Below are 22316 nucleotides of genomic sequence, written 5' to 3'. Positions count from 1 at the left end.
AAGAAAAGGACTGAAGAAGGTGAGTAGCTTGGGAAGGGTAGATCTCGAAACTACCGGGGAGGGAACCACCGCAGGAGGTAGAGGTACTCACTCAAAATCTGTCTGTTCCTTCAGCTCAGTCACGGGTTGAAAGACCAGGGCCCTCTTACGCATCCCCAGAACACAGCCCGAGTCTGGGGTATTGGCAAAGATCCGCCCTGCAACAGGGATGGTCAGTCAGCTTCTATACTGGGAACCAGCTTCTAGGAAGGGGGCTCACCCTCTTACCCCACCTACCATTACGGTAACTCTCTTTGATTTTCCCAGACATCCAGTTCATAGCCTTTGCACCCATCTTAGTGGCAAAATTCCTGTCAAATGGAGTTGGGCTCCCACCCTGGAAAAAGAATCATAAAAATTACACGGGGAAGGACTCTAATGAAGTGGCAGAGAGATGGGAATACACAGAGGAAAGTTTATAACCAGAAAGAGGAATCCGGAAGTCTAACTGTGAAAGGAAATCCTGAAGCAGGGCCGGGAGCCAGGGCAAGCTGGCCTGGTGTATTTGGCCGGTCATCAGACTTCAGAGTAACTAATCGGTACAAGGGGATGACTGGTCTCACAGTCGCCTCTTCCAGCTCCGTAGCTGCATGACCCTGTTCATTTCCTTCTAGTCTTACTGGCCATTCAGTCAATTCCCTGCCCCTCATTAGCTTAGCAGCTTCTGTCAGTCACCATCATCGATGACACAAGTGTTCCTTGTGACCCAATTTGGATGCTCTTGGTAGCACCTCAGAATAATATAAAACATGGTGCAGAGTTTCTCTGAACAAAGCAGAAGTGGGAAAATGGGAAGGAAGGAAAAACAGAAAATAGGTCGTCATACTTTATCCAATGGTACCCCATTCCTGCAGGAGCTGCTAAGCCCATTCAAACTGAGATAATGTGAACTCATCTGTGGGTATAGAAAGGTCGAAGGTCAATGCTTAAGAGGCATCTGTGGGGACATTTGGGATGGGGTAGGCCTCAGACCACTAGTGTCATCTGTGAGTGAGGCCTGCCTTGGGTGGGGATTGAATGTGGGTGATAGAAAGGGATTCCTTTCCCCTTGAAACTCCAGAGACGGAGCCCAACCCTAGCAAGGTGCCTGTACTCATCTCACAGGTTCCCCACAAAAGGCAGCATGCTATGGTGGCGAAAGCACTGGACCAGCTCATTTTGACCTCATTCCAGCTTGACTAGTGACCCTGAAAAAAGCATTTCTCCTCTGTGGCCTCATTTTCTTCATCTGAACCAGTGGTTCTCAACTGGAGACGATTTGGCCCCCCAGGGGACATATGGTAATGTCTAGAGACATTTTTTCAGTCGTACAAGTGAGGAGGGTGTGCTACTGGCATCTAGTGAGTAGGAGTACAGGGATGCTGCTAAGTAAGCAATCCTACACCACACAGAACCACCACAAAGAATTTTCCAGCTCAAAATGGCAAGAGTGCCAAGGTTGAGAAACCCTGCCCTGAATAAAGATGAACCACAGAATGTCTAAGGCCATTTCCAAGGTAAAGATTTCTGATTCTGTGACTGTAAAAGCCTGCAGGCCCACGCTCTGTGGCAGCCCCGATAGCCTCCAGCGGGTCGGAGTCTACTGGGAGATTCAGTGACTCTTGGGGGTTATTTATGGCTGTCTGGTGACGGGCATGGCGTGTCTTCCGCACCTGCTGCATGTGGCCGAGCACATTCTTCCTGCTGTCGAAGATGCCCTTCCCCTCCTCAGAGTACAAGTTGAAGATGAAGTCAGTGGTATAGTTCTCATTGCACTTCTCATTCCTGCAGGAGAGACCGAAGCCTGTGCCGGGCATTGTCCCCGTCCCTCCACCCGCCTTCTGCCTTGGTCAGCTTTGCCCCTCCCGGTTCCATCTACCCCCGCGGCCAGGCGCTCTCCATTTGTATCCAGACTCCTCAGGGTGTCCCAGCCACGGATGCAGTCTGACTAGGGCCAAAGCCTGACTATTGCTTCTCTTCACTTAATAGCAAACCGGGGATGAGGTACCTTAACACCAGTCCCCTCTTCACAGTTGTTTTCATCTTTTGTACCAGATGTTCCACATTCACCTGAAAATGAAACAGAAAATCCAAAGCCCGGCTGAGAGTGGATCCGGCTGGGCAGGCTCATAGATCCCTTCTTCCCCGCCAGGCATCTGCAGGAGGGAGAGGGACATGAAGAGGGCTATTTACAGCCCAGGGCCTGAACCGTGCCTAAGCCCTTTAAGAAGGTCAGTGCAGACTGAAATTAAGACTCCAGATGCGACAGGCAGAACAGGCAGAGGGAAAGTTGGACAAAGCGTGGCAACTGTCAGTTTTCGGCTCCTTCAGGGGTTTCCAGTTCTCCCTCCCTCAGAGGGCTGACCCTGCTCTCCGTGTAGGTCTCTAAACGGGTTGCGTCCGGGTCCGTGTACAGCAGTGATTCACCCAGAAGCAGTCGCTTCATTGGGCTTTGCGTTGGGGGTGAAGGAGGGAAAAGGTCACCCTCCACTGCGGGCAGGGGTTGGCTGGGCCCTTGGATTAGGGAGTTCCCTCAGCCGGCGGCCCTCCACTTTGTGGCTCTTTTTCCTTCCAATGAACGGGGATCTTGGAAAACGAGGATCATAAAGGTATCCCCTCAAAAAATGCAATGAGGACTCCGGTTTGGTAGCAGGGGAAATCTGGCGGGGGTGGGGGGTGGGCGTGTGACTTTCTCAGTCAGTTAAACCACCTACTCAAAGTTTAGAAAGGTTTTGTAACCTCACTAAACCTTTCTGATCTGTAATATGGAGATAATAGCTCCCTTGCATGTCTGTTATGAAAATAAAATGCAAAAACGTACGTAAAGTGCTTAGCTGCATACCACCCTTCAAACAAATGCTCCGGCAACAGGAGCAGCGGCCACGTACAGGAGGTTACACCAGAGAATGCCCGCCTGGTGCTCCTTCTAGGACTCCACACACAGACCACACATCAGCTCTGTCCTCGCCTTGGGCTCTCACAGCTTAGGTCGCCATGGGGACAGTGGGGAGAGACTGGGGCGGGGAAAGGGGCTCTGGGTAGCCGTCTACCTGCAGGTCTCGAATGGTGAAGGGCTCCTCAAAAATATAGGCAGCATCGGCCCCGGCTGCCAGGCCCGCCATGGTGGCCAGGTAGCCGCAGTAGCCACCCATAGTTTCAATGATAAACACCCGGCGCTTGGTGCCTGCCGCTGACTGCTTGATGCGGTCACAGGTCTGCAAAGACAACAGGTCATAGAAAGACACGGTCAGGGGTGTGATTCTTGTCACTTTGCTGGCCCCTACCATCACCGAACTCTGGAGCGACATCCTCCCCAGGCCAGCGGGGCCCCTACGCCTCATCGAGTGCTTGCCTTCCGGGACGGCAGGCACGTCTGCTAAGCACAGTGTGGAACTCCTCCCCTGGAAGGAAGCTGTCCCTACCCCTCCTGTTGCTCGGAGTAGGGGAACTAGGCTGTAGGACCTCAGAAAGGAAAAATCATTTGATATGCAGAGTACAGACGCCTTTCTAGGTGACAGGACTCACAAGGCGTGGAGGATGGACACCATATGCACGGTTAAAGGCAGTGTGTGTAAATGCCGGGGCTTGAAGAAGCATTCCTCTAACACTGTGACTTGGTTGGTACAAAACAAGTGGCTCACTTTCTAGGCCCAGACTCGGTCCAGGGATTAGAGTCCTGGCCAGAGGCTGGGAAGCAGTGGTGGCCCTCACCATGCAGATGGTGTTGAGAGCCGTGTCGGTCCCCACGCTGAAGTCCGAGCCGGGCACGTTGTTGGAGACTGTGGCAGGGATGACCACAAACGGGATGCAGAGCTCGTCATACTGCTTCCTGCCCTCCATCAGCTCTAGGCCCCCCGTGTAAGCCTGAGAAGACGAGAGCAGCGGGGGCGGGAATGAGGGGAGAGGGAAGGTGGGGGCGGGGGGAACGGGGGTGGGGGCACTCACCTCAAAGCCCCCGATGATGACAAGGCCCTGAATGTTGAACTTGGTGATGTTGGCACTGATCTGTTCGAAGCTCTTCTTGGGTAGAGTTCTAGTTGATTGGGGCAGGGGGAGGGGAATAGAATTTGGGGAAGAGACAGCAAAATTGAAGGAGAGAAACGCTAGAGTTAGAAGGCACTTTGTTTATAGTTTCTTAACTTGTGCCCCCTTCCCTACCCCACTTTCTCATCCCCGTCCGAGGATACACGCTGGGACTCTGAGTTGCCAGAGATGCTAAGAGATGTCTGGATTGGCTCGTCTGCCCCCATGAGGCAACTGTGAGCTTGTGGGGAGCGGACCCAGAGACAGCACTGGTCAGGCAGAGCCCGACTGGATGAACTGACGCCCGCGTGCCGAGGCCCGCCTTTCAGGGCGACGAGGAGGAGACGCTCCTGTAATGCACTGACCTTTTAGTTCCAAGTTTAGAACCACCTTGGCCAGTCCAGCCCCCAACATAGCTCCAGCCAGCCTCCTCGATCTGCAGGGAAAGGTTGCACAGGTCCGCCCGGTGGCCTGACACAACTCCTTCAGATCTGACCCCGCCCCTACACCCACCTGCCCGGACAGAGGAACGCCAGGCACCAGCTTTTCCCACCTCACTCAACGTCCTCCCCTTTCTGCTCGTTCACAAATCTTAAGCGCCTTAGATTACGCCAGGCCCTGTGCTGAACTCTGGGACAGAGAATTAAATCAGACGCATTGTTTGCAAAGGGTTCACTTCAGCGGCCTGTTCCCACTGCCCTAAAATTAAATACAGTAGTCCCCCTTTATCTGTGATTCCACTTGCCAAGCTTTCAGTTACCTGTGGTCAATCTCAGTCCAAAAATATTAAATGGAAAATTCCAGAAATAAACAATTCACAGGTTTTAAATTGCATGCTGTTCTGAGTGGTGTGATGAAATCTTGCACCATCCCACCCAAGACGTGGGTCATCCCTTTGCCCGGTGTGTCCACGATGTATATGCCACCCACCCGTTAGTACAGAAAAAACACATAGTATACAGCTGACCCCAAACAGCATGGGGGTCGGGTGCCAACCCTCTGCGTAGTCAAAAGTACACGTGTAACTTGACAGTCAGCTCTCACATCCACCGCTCTGCACTCGTGGATCCAACCAACCCCGGATCATATAGTACTGCAGTATTTGCCACTGAAAAGTTCTGGGGACTTCCCCGGCGGTCCAGTGGTTAGGACTCGGTGCTCTCACTGCCGTGGGCCCAGGTTCAGGTCAGGGAACTAAGATCGCACAAGCCGTGCAGCATGGCCCCCCCCACCCCACCAAAAAAAAAAAAAATTCTGCATATAAGTGGGCCCATGCAATTCAAACCCGAGTTGTTCCAGGATCAGCTGTACCTAGGGTTTGGTGCTATAGTGGTTTCAGGCATCCACTGGGGATGTGCCCCCAGCAGATAAGGGGGGACTACTGTATCTACTTCTGCTTGAACCCCAAGAGGAGAAAAAGGCAGTGCGGGATGGGGGAAGGTAGGAGAACAGGCAGGCCAGCCACCACGCTTATCCTCTGCACCACTGCTCCTTGGCCCCGAAGTAAGCACCCTCCTTCCTTGTGTCCCTGTACCTGACCCCTGGCCAGGCCCTCGAAGCCGTCGTGTACAACCAGCACTCGGTTGCCCTGGATGAGACCGATTCTCACGGTGGAGCGGACGGCGGCATTCATGCCTGCGGCCGGGGCCCCCACGTTCATCACGGCCACTGTGTAAGAGCCACTCTGGAGAAGGAAGCAGAGGGGGAAAGGGGGGACAGCAGTGGGGTGGGGGGACAGGTCAGTGAGGGGAGCTACACTCTGAGTCCCTTATGGTCCTGACAGCACACCCCTCCCCCAGGGAACGCCCTCCCCCATACGAGGGAAGCAAAAGTCTTCATCACAGATCAATAAATAAAGCTGTGCTCCCTGATCCCAGGTATCACTGCAAAATGAATAGGAGACCCTCCAGAGCGGTGTTTCCCAAAGTGGGATCCTTGGACCACCTGCTGTATCAGATCCACCCAGCGAGCTTGTTAAATCTGCATATTCCTAACCCTACCCCTGATCTGAATCCCCTCTGAGGCGGGGGGGGGGGGGGGGGAATATGCATGTTTAATAAGCAACCCAGATAATTCTGGTATATGGTAAATATTAAGAACCACTACACCAATGGAAGAGGTGGCTCAAATACACTTAGATGTGATTATTCCAGATTTGCCCAGAGAAAATAATACATGAGCCTTCTTTCCCATTCCTTGCATGCTATCTTGTCAGCCTTGAACTGGATGTGGGTCTTGGCTCAGAGACCTTCAGGGCACTCTAAGAACATGGGCTTACATCTGGGGTGACTGAGAGAAAATTATCTTAGTGGGGTCTAGGACTCAGCACTGAAGATTACAGGCGGGCAAAGAAGTAGGTTGTGTGGATTGAGGGTAGCACTTCATAATGGGAGAATAAGGGAAGAGAGCAACTTGCCAGTACCTTAGATACTGGGGGTCTGACATGAGCCAGAAGCTTGTATACCTCCCAGTTGTTCATGAAGCTCCTAAAAAAGTACAGAGAGAGAGAGAGAGAGAGAGAGAGAGAGAGAGAGAGAGAGAGAGAGGGGGCGGGAGGGAGAGAGGGGTGGTGTCTCCAGGCCATTCCCCAAGGCCAGCAGCCAAGGGGATCTGGTCTGAAGTTTTGCTCCCAGCGTGAAGTTCCACAGGGCAAACCTCTAAGGACATAACTGGGGCCGAGCAGGGATTGGGCGGGGCTGCAAAGAGGCCACTAACTCACCAAACACTCCCTGAGCACTCTTCCCCCCTCGCCTAGAGAAACTTATGATCTAGCTGGGTCCACATAGAGAAATGACAGACTATGAAAGGCTAAGGCCAGGGAGAGAATCCCTGGGCTGAACTGAGCCACCTGGTCATCTCACAACTAATTCTCAGAAGAAACTGTTGCAGAGACAATAAGAAGAGGAGAAAGCAGAAGCTCCTATTTTGGGTCTGGAGCTACGTCGATTTTTGGCTTCATTCTGGCATCTGATTTCTGTAGCTAGTGAGCTCCTGGTCATTTCCTCACCGGCCTCTCAGCTTCAAGGCTTCATCAAATCTCCTCTCATCCATGGCCTTGGTCACGTCTTTGGTCTGAGGGAGAAGCACGGCAACAGTCAGACTCTAGCAGCGCTGGATTCCCATCCCACACTGAGACCCTGCTCATCTCTGGGCTTGTGACTGGATCCTGCCCATCCTGTACCCCACCTTTTCTATGCCCCCCAAACTTTCACAGAAGAAGTATCTTTGTTTTTCCTTAATCTTCTGAGTCATGAGCAGCAAAAGAAAAGGGCTGATTCTATGCCCTATTTATTCGAAGATGGGCAGAGTGGAGGAGTACACACAGATAAGACAGCACCCTCCTCCATTCCACACCCAGGGCCCCAGCCTCAGAGTAGCCTCTGAACTAATGACTAAATAAAACGATCCTGCAGATAACCAGTTAGGAGGAAAGGCTGATCCCTGCCATGTGCTTCCCAACTACTGCTTTCTGCTCCGCGAGCCACGGCTTCAGCTTGGGACTTCTAGAGATACGGTTCCAGGCAAGGCTGGAGCTTGTCTGGGCTGTAGGTCATTAGGACTCCCAAGTCTCAGAGAGAAGCAGCCAGGAGACGGAGAGCCAGGCCTGAGAATCAACCGGACACCTGGGCTTCCAGCCGCAGCATCTGCCCTGTGGTATCAGAGGAGCGATTCCCCCGTAACTAGAGCCACCACTTCCTGGGCACTGAGCATCTTCCAGACCATGTACATGCCTTCTCTCCAGTCCTTATACTCACCCTCGGGGTGAGTGTTTCTTAGTAACCTCATATTGGTTCAGAGAAACATGTTCCAGGGAGAAATCAGAGAGGGATAAGCTAGCCAGCCAGACCTTAATAGTATTCCCCTGCTTTTAATAAGTTTGGAGAGAGACTGCATGGGTCTCATTACTAGGTAGGATGCAGAGTTTCGCATCGTCTTTAGCAACATCTGGAGGATGGGAAAACTGAGGCTTAGTTAGACAGGTGACAGCTCCTGCACAAAGCCCATCGTTTGCCTTCCCCACATGCCTCTTCCTGTGCTGCGCCACCTCTCCACCCGCCCCCGCCCTGGTAGCCTCGGCAGCTACTCTCTTTCCCCATTAGCTCTAGCTCAGAGACGGGTTTGGGGCTGGCAGGAAGGCAGGTTGGGGTCAGTACTCACCACCTGGACACACTCCATGAGGGGCAGGCGCACAGCCTGGTTACCAGAGAGGCTCACCACACAGGCTGGGGTGTCCGGGGTCCCCTCCAAGAGTGCCATCACTGCTTCCACACCCATCCTGCTGCCCTGCAGGGAGCAGAGACAGTCTGGTTCAAGCCTCTCCATCTAGTCTTGGCCTAGAGAACCTGGGCATTCAAGGCCCTTTCCAAATCACGAGTTGAGTTCCGCATTTAAGGACTGTGGCCAAGAACTCACTGGGCTTTACCTCCTGACCCAGATTTTGTCTAAAGCTTGATGACTCTTCATCCTTTTGCCACCTGAACCCCAAGGATTCTACCTGGTTCCAGAGAAACATATCCACTATAGTAATCAAGGGGATTACTGGTGCTGAATAATATTCCCTTCCTGATGAAAGTAGGATAAGAGGGTACAAACTGAGTATCTGAGGTTAGATCTTAATACTTTCACTCATGCTCAAAGCTCTAAGATATCAGACCTTAGGGGAGCATATCGTTTCCCAACATTTTCTGCAACAAAAGAGAACTCTTGAGCACATGGGAATGGGTCAAGGGCCACTGCAGTCCAGAGTCTGGTGGCAGGGTGGCATGAGCAACGGTTGAAGCCCCTGTGCTGGTGAAGCACTGTCCTGCTGGGAAAGGACAGCAGGTTGAGGGTTCCATGGTGAGGGCCCCAGAGCCCCATGACTTACCAGGATTCTGTCAAAGGCCGACGGTGTCCCACCCCGCTGCACATGCCCCAAGACGGTGACCCGGGTATCATATCCCAGACGCTTGACCACCAGCTGAAGGGATCAAGGGAGGGGCAGAGAGATACAGAGTCAAGGACCTAGACTTAAAGTCAAGGTCCCTAAACAAGCAGGGACCTAGATAAACCAAGGATGACTTAGCCTCTTATCTTGTAATGATTCCTAGGTGGGAGGAAACCAGGGGGCAGGAAAGCTGGGGAGAGACGTTCAGGACTCAGGGGAGACTCAGAAACCACCAGGCAGTGGGGCCAGGATGAGTAAGGCGTCAAGGCCTCTGTGGCTCCATTCATACTAACATTTTTGATGTCTTCTGAGCTGATTGGTTTCCCGTTCCTGTCAATTGCACCCTCAGCCACAATGATGATGTTGAGACGAGAACCACGGTTCCTTGTCTGGTCAAGAACAAAGGAAAACATGGTCAGTGTTATGAAACTGCTGGACAGGAAAGGGATCAGCAGCAGAGCAGGGCGAGGGGTTTCAAAGGGCGAAATAAGGCGCCGGTACCTCGCTGAGCCGGCGACACAGGTGCTCCTCCCAGTCATCATCTGGCGGACACTCAGGAATAAACACCCAGTCGGCCCCACAGGACAGAGAGGTGACAAGGGCCAGGTATCTGAGACAAGAGCCAGAAGCGTCGCGCCAGCAGCTACGCTCTACCAACAGCCTCTCCCGTTCCTGACAAGGCCTAGTCCCATAGCCAGTGAAAGGTCTGAGGAGCCCCGTTTCATTCTTGGGGTGAGGGGAAGAGCCCCACTGGTTCCGCTAATCAGCGGGATTCTGTCCCTGAAGAGCCCCTCTATCCACGCTCACCTGCCACAGCGGCTCCCCATCTCAGAGCGCTGTCTGCTCTTTCACACGTGCATGTGTGGGATGTAAGGGAGGCTGGGTGGAGACGGGGAAAGGCAGCCACCCCAAGAGGAGTGTGTACACCTCCAATCTGCCACCACTGGGAGGCCTCCCTGGACTCCCCGGGGAAGAGGAAAGGGCTATTGCCTGGTCCATGGCATAAACGAGTCAAGGTGGGGGATCTTACCCACAGTGCCGGCCCATCACTTCTAACACAAACGTCCTCTGGTGGCTGTAAGAGACAGACATAGGGCTTGCACAGTCCAAGTGGCCCTACGGCCAGGACCAAGCCCCCACCCACACTGAGGCCAAGGAACCTCTCGGCGAGATGCATTTACGCCGTGGGCTTTCTAGCAGGTCTCCTGAGACACTTGGAAGACGCAGGGTAAACACTTTAGCCACAGGGTGTCCCAGGCCTGAGAAAACACCACAGAAAAAGGTGACAGTACTGAGGCTCTGTGCCTGGGAAGGAGGGGGCCTGGGAAGGGAAGGAGCGAAGGGAAAAGAATTGGAGGGAGGACTCCACTAAGCTTGAATCCTCCAGGACCAACCTGCAGGAGACTGTCACCTGCACCGCCCTCCCATTCTCCTGCACTGCTTCCCGAGTCCCTGCCCTTCTGAGCAGCGGCGTAATGGCCACTACTATCTCTGTGACACGGTTGGAAAGGTTTGGGGTTCCCTGGATTTGTCTCAGTCTGGAGACAAATCATTTAGACAAATCATTTTTAATCATTTAGGAGACCGCACAGGTATTAAAGACCTCAGAGCGACACATTTGGACAGTGGGTAGATAGTGGCCAGAGGCAAGTCTTATGGAATCTATAGAGCAGTGCAATTCAGTGCTCTAGGGATAATTTTTAGTTAAAAACAATGTTCTGGTCCCAGAAAACTGGTCACTGTAGTCACCATAGCTCAAGCACTTTCATCTTCTCTAGTCCCCAGCTGGTTGGTCTGTCCCAGCGCCACCCTCCCACGCCTCCTCCCACTGGGCCCTCACCTCTGAGCGGTAGTGGTGATGGCATCTACAATCTCCATGATCCGGTGCAGGGCAGAGTCAGTGCCAATGGTCATGTCAGTGCCGCAAAAGTCGTTGTCAATTGAGCCAACCAGACCCACAATGTTCAGGTACCTGGACTTTGCAGCCTCCTCCGCTGTGATCTTACCTGACAAGGGGAAGCAAAGCAGGAGGCACTGGGTGAGGTCCCTGGCATGCTAGGGAGCAGGTGACTGGAGAGGAAAGGGGCTGCAGCCAATGGCAGCTGTTGACAATGGCAGATAAAAGAGGGCAAAGACGGCCCTCTGTGTCTGGGCAACAATTTTCTTCCATGGGAGGGAAAGGCGGGTGTGTGTGCCCATACGCAGAAACCACACTCACGAGAGCAACGTCTCACCTGATTTCTGGAGGTCGCTCAACAAGTCACTCCACTCAGAGCGGAAGGTGTCGGCCCCGGTGAGGCTGCCGTCACCCCCAATGACGCACAGGTTGGTGATCCCGCGCTTCACCAGGTTGTGGGCAGCTCGGAGCCGGCCCTCTCGTTCCCGAAAGTCCTTGCACCGGGCGCTTCCAATCACCGTGCCTCCCTTTGGGGAAGAGGTGGGAGTCAGCTCCCCAGGTGACGCGGCCAAATTTGGGCTCAACACGCTAAGATTGCCCTATCCCAACACTGTGATGGGCTGGCATCACCACGTGGCTCCCTAGGAAGTTCCCTGACATCCTGAACAGTCACTGGCCCCTTCTTTTGTGTGTGTGTGGTTTTAAAGTTTTATTCTTCATGAAAAGGATGAATGAAGTTCACGTGAGTTTCAAATTCCGGAGTCACGAATACTGACGTTTAACTCTGTTGTCTGAGGGTACATGATTGTACAAGCTTAGCCATTGATAGAAGACATGCGAGTCTTGATTGCCTCGGACACGTTTCTACTTCATCTGCCTAACTCCTCTGACTGCATTCAAGATTGTTCACTTTATCTTAATTTTCAGCTTGGTTTGCATGGGCCTACCCAGAGCTTTCCCTGTTTTTAACCTCCTTGTAGTTCACTGAGTTGGTTTTTGTTTTGTTTTGTTTTGTTTCTGGCCCCTTCTAAAGGAAGGCGAGATGGTGCTGGCTGAAGTATCACAGGGTCATTCCCATGTTCTGCTACACTTCTTAGAAGACTGCTAAGATGGGCCCATTCCACTGAAGGCTTTGTCACTGTGACTGTCCTAAAGAGACCTAGGAATACACATGTATCTGTAGGCTTCTGAAATAATCTCCATCTTTCTCATCTTAGACGTGTAAGAAGCAGCAGCAGTGACTTCAACAGGGACAAGGCACCGCTAATCCTTTCCCCTTTGCGCCTGGGGATCTGTGTGCTAGTGGGAGGAGCCACAAGACCCAGGCATTCACAGGAAAAACCCGCTCTGAATATGGAAAGCCCTAAATCCCCAGGAGCTTGTAGACGCCCCAAGAGAGGAAAGTACACTTAGGGTTTTCACAAATCATATGAACTCCTGGCATCCATGACTTCGGGGGTATTGATGGACAATCCTGGCTCATTCTCAGACCACTTTATGAAGGCACCATTGCCTGTATAAAACCTTCACAAAGTGCTGCTCATTAAATTTCTTCCCATGGATTATTTTTTTTAGGGGATTGAGGTAAAGAATGAGGATACAAATGTAATGTGCAGATTTTTCAGTAAATCAGAAGATGAGCATAGAATGACGTAGAGAAAGTAGCAAAAAGGGCTGTGGATACAATAGAAATCATCTTAGATTCTTCTTTAAACTCTAAAACGCTCTCTCGGTTCCTTCCTTCCTTAAAAGGTTTGGTATCAGGTCACCTCATCGCCATCACATGAGGACTGGCAAACTTCAGCTCTACTCTGGCTCTGGCTCCAGTCCTCTGATGAGGTTATTTTCAGGGCCTGACCTTCCCTGTGACCCCAGAGCAGGACCTGTTACGTGCCAGTTCCTCAAGTCTTGCCTCTGACCTTTCTATAAAGAGCAAAGTGTCCTGTGATCACACCCCCAATCCTCCATCCCGCCCCAGGAAACCAGGGTGATGTTTTCAAACGTAAAGAGTAAAGGACAAACATAGCCCCTCTCTGGTCACAGAATCCCTTCTTATCAAACCACATGGCAGGGAATTCAGGAAACCACGAGCCCCAATCCAAGTAGGGGTGAGACAAGAACAGGACAAACACGGGACAGGAATCCTCTGGAACATACCAGCTGAAGCATCATTGAAACACTCTCCCAGGTGGCTTCCCTGATGTTATCTCCACCATCCACCAGGCCTTGATAACCCTGTGGGGTACATTACACCCATTCAGCCTCTGCTAGGCTTCCCCCAAACCCCCAGGATTAAGACCAAGTCCCTGGGAAGAAGTTCTCTGAGAATCAAGTCACCCATCCCGCCTCCCATTACTGACGCCTGGGTGCTCCTGAGAATAACACAGTCCAAGGAAGGAGACGTCAGCTTTTTCAATACCCTCTTCTAGTTTCTCTCATTCTCTAAACATCAGAATGCCCTTCCTAATATTTGATCTTGATTCCTCTTATTTTTGGTTCATCCCATTTCCTCCCAGGGGAACTAGATGACAGATGGTTTTGATAACCAACAATGGAGGAAGAAAAGAAGGGTATGTTGGAAGGAGGAAGGGAGATAAATGTGACTTGAAAAGATAAGAGACTATAACGTTTGAGAGAAGAAAGGCAGACAGACCTTATGGAAAGAAGAGTGGATAAAGGATGAGAGGAAAAGGAGAGGAGGGAACCAAAGAGGACTTAGAACCTCAGAAAGTAAGGCAAACTGCAGAAACACAGTGGGACTCTAGGGCTCTGTCCCTCCTAGGGCTCTGTCTCTGGATGTATTGAATTTGCTGTGAAATACTAACGCATTTCACCTTCTCTTCTCTTGGGGGAAGTAAAGGGAGGACAGAGCTACTTCTTACTTTAAATCGAATAGGCAACACGAGGACCCAGCCTGCAGATCCCTGGGACCCACCGTCATTACTGGAGCCCCGAGTGGGGAGGGGTGACTTGTGAAGACAGGGAACCGAGACTAACCAGACACAGCAACGTAACTGGGAGGTAAGGAAAGAGGGTGGGGAGGGGAAGGAGAAACCAGAGAGAGAACAATGGGGAGCAGAGCAGAGAACCAACCTCATGGACAAAGAAGACACGGGCACCAGTATAGATGCCAACTCGAACCACAGCCCTGACAGCAGCATTCATACCTGCAAGGAGGAAAGTGTCAGAGAGAGGTTATCCTAAGAAAAGCAGCCCTGGACTCTAGGATCTGAGACAGTCCTTTTCTAAGGCTTTTCTCTGAATCTAGAATCCTCTCATCCAACTCTTCTGGTCTCACCACTAACACTGAATTACTTCATTCAATGTTAATATAGCACAAGTTACCTCCATTCCTCTCCCCTGCCCCCCCAAACCCCATCTTTCCTAAGACCTTTCCTTGCCAGGGCAATCTGGGGGATAATAATCCTGAATGCTTATTGTGGGGTTAGATGCTGCTAGACGCTTGTAGATCGCCAACTCATTTAATCCTATCCACAGCTCTGGAGTTGCCTCCATTCTACAGATTTGGAAACTGAAGTTCAAAGAGGTCGAGGTCACAGAGCTGGGACGAGCTCAGCTTTTAATCCAAATCCTAAATGTCTCAACCAACACTGCTGACCTCCATGCTAATCCCAATGTCTGTACGAGGCTTTTCCTTGCCTTCTGCATTGAATCTAGGTATCCAGCTTGTACAGGCTTTTCAGGACAAAGACATGGCTCTCTGGGGCTCAGTGACCTGACCATTCACAAGCTGCTCTTGAGCACAATTACTGGCTGGCGGATTCTCCCAGTCTCCACACACACACAGCTTTTTTTTAGTGTCATTGAGTTGGTGTATGTTCCAGTGTGCACCACACACTGAGATTCTCTGGCTCCCAAACTACCAGAAGAGGTTGTGACCAAGTGTGCAGACAGAATTTGTGGAGACTCTATGCTCTCCTTCTCCCGCACTGATCTTCTCCTGTGACCCTGTGTGTAACATGTGTATGACGAACTTACAAATCACACTGCCAATTATTCTGTTTCCACTGGGAGAAACAATTAGGGCTGAAACAGAGAGGAGAGCCTTTCCTCCTTTTCCCATGTGAGCACTATCCTTCTCCTAGTAGCTACTCAATGACAAGAACTCTCTCCCAAGAGTATGGGGAGGAGCTGACCTGTCTCAACACACAACACACGGTTGTGAAGACCTCCACAGCAGAAACGATGCCACTGCTTACTGTGCTCAGCACAGCCTCACTGGTGAGACATTCCTGGGTCTTGATCCTGGTAACCCTGTCTTACCTTGTAATGTGAGGAGGTGATGCTGTGATGGATCAGCTTCTTGTGAACCACTTTAATCACCCTCCCTCAGATACCCCTGTATACATTACACATTTTTGTTTCAATCTAAAATCTATTCATAGGGTCCTTAACCCTGCCTGGGGAAATATCATATACCAGTGAGCACTAGAGAAGTCAGTAACTGGAAAAGTCTGCAGCAGCAGACTAAAATCCATAACAAACCATTGCATTATCCAAAGCTATCTGGAATGGAATAGAATCAAAAAGACCAGAATGCCTGTTTTGGGGGTTTGTTTGTTTGCAGGCCGACAAAGGTTGGTATTACATGGCGACAAGCTCCAAATTAAATTGAAGGTTCATTCACTTACTGAACAAATATCTATTAAATACCTCTCATGCTCCTGACACTATGTAGGCACTGGGTACGCATCACGGAATGATAGAGAGTCTGGGGATACAAAGATAAAGGACTCAGGAATGGTCCTCAAGACTTGGGAAGAATTATAGCGTTATTCCAAATTGGATCCATGTGGAGGGGATTTATACAAAGTGCAGCGGGGACAAGGAAAAGGAACATCTACACTGCCAGGAGGAAGCCAGTGAAGGTGATACAGAAAACACAGCATTTGTCCTGAGGCCTAAAGGATAATTTCCTTTCAAATCTTTTTGCTAGGTGGATGAATTTGGGGAGAGTGTTATAGACAGGAGGAATAGCACAAATAAAGGTGAGGGTCAAGAAATAACCTTAGGAAATTCAGTATTATAAAGAATAAAATGTAAAATGATGGCGAGATGAAGCTACACAGATGGGCAGGCACCTGTGTGCCCAGCGAGGAAGTCTGGCTTTTATTCTGAAGGCCAGGGCTTGACTGGGGATCCATGGGTGATAGTTTCAGGGAATCCATGAACCCCATGAAACTATATGAAAAGCTTTGTGGGCACAGGCATTTCTTTTGGGAGAAGGTCCACAACTTTCATTTGATTCTTTTTTTTTTTTTTTTTTGGCCGCACCGCATGGCATGCGGGATCCTAGTTCCCCGCCGGACCTGGGATCAAACCTGCAGCCCCTTCAGTAGAAGTATGGAGTCTTAACCACTGGACCACCAGGAAAGTCCCTCACTTGATTCTTAAAGGGGTCTGTCACCTTAAAAAAACGTTGCAAGCAACAGAGAATCTTTGAAGAACTTTGAGAGCAGTGGGACATGATGAGATTTAAGTATCAGAAAGATCACTCTGGCAGCAATGTGAAAGACAGAATGAAAGAGGTGACACTAGGGTTAGATGGCAGCCTAGACAAAAACGATGAGGGCCTAGACTGGGAGAGTGGCATTTAGGAAAAAACAGAGATATTGGACAAGAGACGCCTAGGAAACAGAAGCAACAGGACTTCCATCTAATCGGCCATGTGATTAGATTTCAAGGTGTTGGAGAGGAAGGAGGAGATGTCCCGTGACTGGCTTAGGCCACGGGGAAAACGGTGGTGCAGTTAACTGAGCAGAGGCGGCTTTTGGTTCGGGAAGGTAGGGGTGGGGGTGATATATTTATATTTGGATCTGTTGAGTTTGAAGTTCTTGTGGAACATTGATGTGGAGTTGGAAGAGACTGCCTCAAGAAAATATGTAAAATTAGAAGAGAAAAGGGCAAGGAATGGAACCCTGAGGAAAACCAACCTTGAAGGAATGGGCAGAGAAAGAGTAGTTCCATGATGAAAACTAACACTAACACTAACTAACATTAAACTAAAACTAAAACTAACATGATGAAAACTAACAGGGGTTCCATGATGAAAATTAACTAGCAAGAAAGGCAAGAGGAGAACCAGGACTTAGCAATGTCTTGGAAGCCAAAGGAGACAGTTTCAAGAAGTGGGAACATTGCCAAATGCATCTGATAATTGATCTAAGGTGAGGACGAGAAGGTTGGGCTTGCCAACAAGAGGCCATTGGTGAGCAATGATGTCAAAACTTACCTCATACAGAGTGAAGTAAGTCAGAAAGAGAAAAACAGATACTGTATGCTAACACATATATATGGAATCTTAAAAAAGAAAAAAAGAAGGTTCTGAAGAACCTAGGGGCAGGACAGGAATAAAGACGCAGACGTAGAGAATGGATTTGAGGACACAGGGAGGGGGAAGGGTAAGCTGGGACGAAGTGAAGAGAGTGGCATGGACATATATACACTACTAAACATAAAATTGATAGCTAGTGGGAAGCAGCCGCATAGCACAGGGAGATCAGCTCCGTGCTTTGTGACGACCTAGCGGGGTGGGATAGGGAGGATGGGAGGGAGACGCAAGAGGGAGGGGACATGGGGATATATGTATATGTATAGCTGATTCACTTTGTTATAAAGCAGAAACTAACACACCATTGTAAAGCAATTATACTCCAATAAAGATGTTAAAAAAAAAAAAAGAAAACTTACTTATGACATCACTAAGGCAAAGCCCCATGAAGTCTAGAAGTCTAATTGAAGGACTTAAACGAATCAAAACAAAAATCTGTAAAGGAAGGGGGCTTCTCAGAAGCTTTAGGAAAAGCCTGTGTGTATGAAAAGGTTAGAGTCAACATAAAGCCATCAGTGCTTTAGGAAAGATGAATAAACTCAACTTAAAAAGATCAGAACAGATACGAAACTATTGTTTGTTTATCTATTTTCTAGACTTTCACAAGGCCTATGGAATTCTCTTTCAGATACCTGGAGTCCCGGAGTATAAATCTGTAATCTTAAGAAGTAAGGAAAAAACCTTCTGAAACATATAAGCTGGAATGCTGTTTCCTGCTCCGTAGGTGAGCAAGAGTAGGGGAGAAAACATTTAAAGAAAACAAATCACTTAAAAGGTTTTAAGTGTAAAGCAAACAACAGATGGTGGACAGGAAATATCCAAATCCATTGGGCAGAAGAGAAATCCCATAAGAAGATTCTCTTTTCTCCTCCCTCTGCCTTCTCACTTCAACCATATCAACCTCCAGAGGTCATCCTTCCTGCCTCTGAATTGGATATCTGAGTGTTTCCCTAGAAATCGAGTTTTAGGACCCCTTTTGTGCCTCTGTGCCTGTGTCTCAAACCCCTAGTTCCCTAGAAATCACAGACTGGGCTGTATAGATAGCTTACACTAGAAAGTCCCAGCAATTCTTTTTTTTTTTTTTTTGCGGTTCGCGGGCCTCTCACTGTTGTGGCCTCTCCTACCGCGGAGCACAGGCTCCAGACGCGCAGGCTCAGCAGCCATGGCTCATGGGCCCAGCCGCTCCGCGGCATGTGGGATCTTCCCGGACCGGGGCACGAACCCGTGTCCCCTGCATCGGCAGGCGGACCCCCAACCACTGCGCCACCAGGGAAGCTCCCCCAGGAATTCTTTGGGCTCTCCTACTTAACATCACTGGCCTCTTCTGGTCCCAGGCCAGTCTTTGGCTGCTCCATGTTGCCCTAAATAACCCTCTATGAGCAGCTGTCTGACTTATTAGAAGCAAGATGAAGGATAAGATTACAGGCACCATCCAGTGGGTATTCTGGGTACAGCCAGGAGGGGCTCTGGAGAGCATCAGACGCACATACTTTGGAGTCTCCAATTACAGCCTGTTGGGAAGAGGCTTTAGGGAGAGCTAGGGGTGATGGGTCTCTATGATATGAGATAGAAGAAGAAACAATGTATGACTTGGTCACTACCTTTTTGCTGAAAAGTTTCTTTCTACCCTAACTGAACATTAAATAAGAAATAAAGGACATGAGGAGCAAATATTTGTTAGATGTGAATTATACTTTCTGATGGATATGCAATTAAAAATTGTAAATCCTACAACAGCAATCCAGAGAGGGAATAGAATCCTGTTCCTATGAACCTTTAAAAATAGGATAAACATGCATTTGGAACGGACTGCCTGTCTGGAGACAGAGGGATAGAGTAGATGACTGAGGCCCTCTCCAGCAGAATATGCCGATTTCATAAGGCCAAGTGTAGCATGGTTTTAAGAGGACTGGACCACTTCTGGGCTGGAAAGGGAGTTAGGATTTGGTATCCAATCAGCCCAGTTTCTGAGTTCAGGATGTCTGATTCCTGGCCACTCTTCTACTTTAAGAGGTTACTAGCCTTGCTAAGTTCAGGGAATGACAGAGCTGAGGCCCCTCTTGATCTTACAGAGCCCAAACTCACTTTCCCATGTGTCCCACAGCCTCTAGGGAAAAACCTTTCTGTGCCCTTTCCCTGTGAGAACTAGGGCCCCTCAAACCCATCTCCAGGAAGGTCACTTCTGCATTTGAGCTGCTCTCTCAGTTGGGACCTCTCAGCTCTACTTTGAGTTTTCTGTTTTGCTTCCTTCCTCCCTAGAATTCCATCCTCTACCACGCTCAGTCCCTACTGACATGCACCTGTGATGTTATGGGGATTCACAGTGGGGTGTTTCCCTGGGTACACTGTGCCTGTCACAGAATCCCATAGGCGTCAGTCCAGCTGGACCCTCCAGAAATGAGCTTATCAATAGCCCCTGCCTCCACAGAAGACGATCCTTCCCTTAAAGTGGGTGATGGGCATCTCTAGAATAAGAGGGTCTCTCTGCTCAGGATCAGAAGCTGAGAGGGCTCTGCTGCTCTTGGACCCACGTTAAATCTTAGACCTTTTTTTTTTTTTTTAACCTCTTTCCCTTTCCAGGAAGCTCTACTTTTTCATAAATGCAGAACTCTGTGTGCTTCATCTGGAATTTTTAGCAGGCTCTCACTTCCCCTAATCTGACAATCCAATTCCACAGGCCATCCTACCAAGGTTTTAGGATCAACACTCAGAGTTCCTGTTGAAGAACTCATTATTGGCATGGGATTCTTTCCAGGAGAGGAGAGAGAAGCAACAGAAGCCAGGTCAGCAGTCTCTACAGCCTCCAGGAGGGCTCTGCATTCCTAATCTGGCTCCTATTCCTAGACTCAGGCCTCTGTGCCCTCCTTCCTGTTTCCTCATTAGAGCGTTCTCCTGTTCATAATACATAACACAGTTATAAACATTAGTTTAAAATATACTTAAAGTCTAGCTTAACGAATATACTAATAAGAAGGGTCAGCAGAGCAAAGATGGTGTGTGACTCTTCCACTGATGTAGCCTTAGTGCCTGCCATCCTGTTTGGCACACAGCAGGTGCTCAACAATTCACTTTTTATTTAATTAGTAATGCATTTATTGCATCATGTACTATTCTAAGCACTTTACTTAAATGAAGAGTTCAGTTTCTTGAAATCTATCTTTTTCATGAACTTTTCCCTGGTTAATCCAACCAACGCCTATCATTTCATTACGTAAGTGGATTCTACTTGGTTAAGACACACTTGATTATTTTTATTTATGTGCCTTACGTAAGAATTCTAGTAATGTATGATATCTTTCCTCATTAAAGTTCCCGAAGGAAATCAACTTCTCCACAACACACAGGACAGGGCACTATACAAAGTGGGTGCTTGACACAAAGTCTAGGAAAGCCTAGGGAGAGTGGAGCAGAGGGAAGGGGAGGCTAGCTGAGATCCCCTTCTTTCTCTCTTTTCCTCATCACAGTCTCCATGTCCTAGTATCCCTTTCAAAGAAATTCTGCCTCTCTTCAACACATCACAAATTACGATATACAAGAACGTACATCAAAGAGGGAAAACAGTAAAAATAAATAAATAAATAAATAAATAATAAATTGAGAAAAAAACACCACATCCCCTATCTGCCACTTCATCTTTCCATATACCTGATATTTCTGACTCCTAGGTTTCTTGGACTCAACCCAGAGACGGGTTCTCTCTGGCTTTGCTTTCTGCCCCACCCCCTTGGATATGTACTGATTAACTGCTGCTGTTTCCGTCTGTTCAAGGGTTAAAGGAATGGAAGGGGAAGAAAGGCCAGAGAATGACAGTATGATGCAGAAGTGTGCCTAGTAGAAGGAACTGTGCTGTAAGAGTGAGGCACCTAACCCTGGACAGTGCAGGAGCTCTGCAGACATCAGAACTGGTACCTTAAGATTCACTAGGGCCCACCAAATACCAATGCCAAATCTCCTCCTTTCCCCATCATTTCCAACGTACTTGAAGTGAATCCACCTACTGCCCCCTCAACAATTTTATCTCTTTAGTCTATTTCTTTCCAATGTTGCTTGAGAAAACACCAGTTTTCTAGGTACCAAAGGACCAAATGGTCCCAAATCTTCAGAGAAACTTGGAAAGATGATTTATGGAGACTTAAGTAAATAAAAGTAGAGCAAATGAAATCCAAAAGCACTTGTGGACTTAGATCTAACAGAGTTTTAGGGAAGCCCAAGATTCCAGTGTGAATCTACAGCAGGAGGATCTTCAGGAGGGTAGTTCTGTTCTACAGGCTAGGGAAGTGAGGAAATTCAAGGCAGCCTCCAAGCCACGGCTTTCGTCTCCCCCCAAGCTGGGCCCTCCTCCTTACCTTGGGCATCGCCACCGGAGGTTAACACGGCGATGGCTTTGCCAACCCCCAGGGTTTTGGCTGCATGGTGCTCTTCATGGGTCATGATCCACTCTAGAATTCAAGAGAATGGCCAGTTAAGACACAGCGGGATCAAGGTGCTATGAGCTCAGGGAATGATGGCTCTGTTAGACTGGCTACAGCCACCTCAGTCAGGTTCTCCCACTACACTGAGTCTGAGCTTTGCAGCCTGGGAGCTTTGGACTTCCTCCAGAAGAGAGCCACACCCCACAGAGTGACAAGCTGAAATGTCACAGAAATCAAGCCCAAGACTGCAAAAATCCTCGCTAATCCCTCCCACCCCAATTGGAGCCTATTTGGAGAATGCGCTAAGGTCAAGGAGAAGGGTGGGTGACTGAACAGAAATGAGAAAGGAAAAAGTTAAGTTAGCCTCAAAGATTCCTCCCTTTTAATGAAGGGAAGGGCTGTTGCAGTGGATAGGAATCAGATGAGGCTTGGGGCACTGAAAACTAGCAAAGTGGAAGCAGAAAAGCAAGGGCAGGGTGGGTTATGGTGAAGATTAGGGTCTGGTGTGATGGAATTGGGCTAAGCTAGAACAGGAGTTTGAGGTTATAGAGGCACATTGGAGCTCGGGCAAAATAATGGTTCAGGCTCAGGAGTGGTTAGGGACTTTCTCTGGCTTTTCCCATCCCTCTCAGGGTCTCTGCCTCCTAAGCATCTCTTGATCCTTTATCTTCAGGCCTTGTTCCTCAC

The 22316-nt window shown here is 49.3% G+C and overlaps 1 protein-coding gene across 4 annotated transcripts in view; it reads right to left on the bottom strand.

Moving 5' to 3' along the window:
• The window catches only part of PFKM (phosphofructokinase, muscle), a 41899-nt gene that overhangs the window by 713 nt on the left and 18870 nt on the right, over positions 1–22316 (bottom strand). For 3 of the 4 annotated variants that reach the window (XM_029204447.1, XM_029204445.1, XM_029204444.1), the window contains 21 exons: positions 21564–21656; positions 13959–14032; positions 13023–13100; positions 11203–11392; positions 10809–10974; positions 9999–10043; positions 9470–9578; positions 9262–9357; positions 8909–9001; positions 8200–8325; positions 7049–7113; positions 6464–6527; positions 5576–5725; positions 4407–4477; positions 3964–4051; positions 3730–3882; positions 3069–3233; positions 2027–2088; positions 1692–1803; positions 277–376; positions 92–197 (listed from right to left, as the gene is read on the bottom strand). In XM_029204447.1, coding sequence (XP_029060280.1) covers positions 92–197; positions 277–376; positions 1692–1803; positions 2027–2088; positions 3069–3233; positions 3730–3882; positions 3964–4051; positions 4407–4477; positions 5576–5725; positions 6464–6527; positions 7049–7113; positions 8200–8325; positions 8909–9001; positions 9262–9357; positions 9470–9578; positions 9999–10043; positions 10809–10974; positions 11203–11392; positions 13023–13100; positions 13959–14032; positions 21564–21656 — 2206 coding nt within the window. Of the gene's footprint in view, positions 1–91; positions 198–276; positions 377–1691; positions 1804–2026; positions 2089–3068; positions 3234–3729; positions 3883–3963; positions 4052–4406; positions 4478–5575; positions 5726–6463; positions 6528–7048; positions 7114–8199; positions 8326–8908; positions 9002–9261; positions 9358–9469; positions 9579–9998; positions 10044–10128; positions 10228–10808; positions 10975–11202; positions 11393–13022; positions 13101–13958; positions 14033–21563; positions 21657–22316 lie in introns of those variants that run through there. The other variant, XM_029204446.1, reaches the window with a different exon arrangement.

This window comes from Monodon monoceros, unplaced genomic scaffold (assembly GCF_005190385.1).
Source record: "Monodon monoceros isolate NGI ecotype Baffin Bay Population unplaced genomic scaffold, NGI_Narwhal_1 Super_Scaffold_6, whole genome shotgun sequence".
Lineage (NCBI taxonomy): Eukaryota > Metazoa > Chordata > Mammalia > Artiodactyla > Monodontidae > Monodon > Monodon monoceros.
The sequence above is the reverse complement of the archived record's forward strand: the minus strand, read 5'-3'. Positions and strand labels throughout refer to the sequence as shown.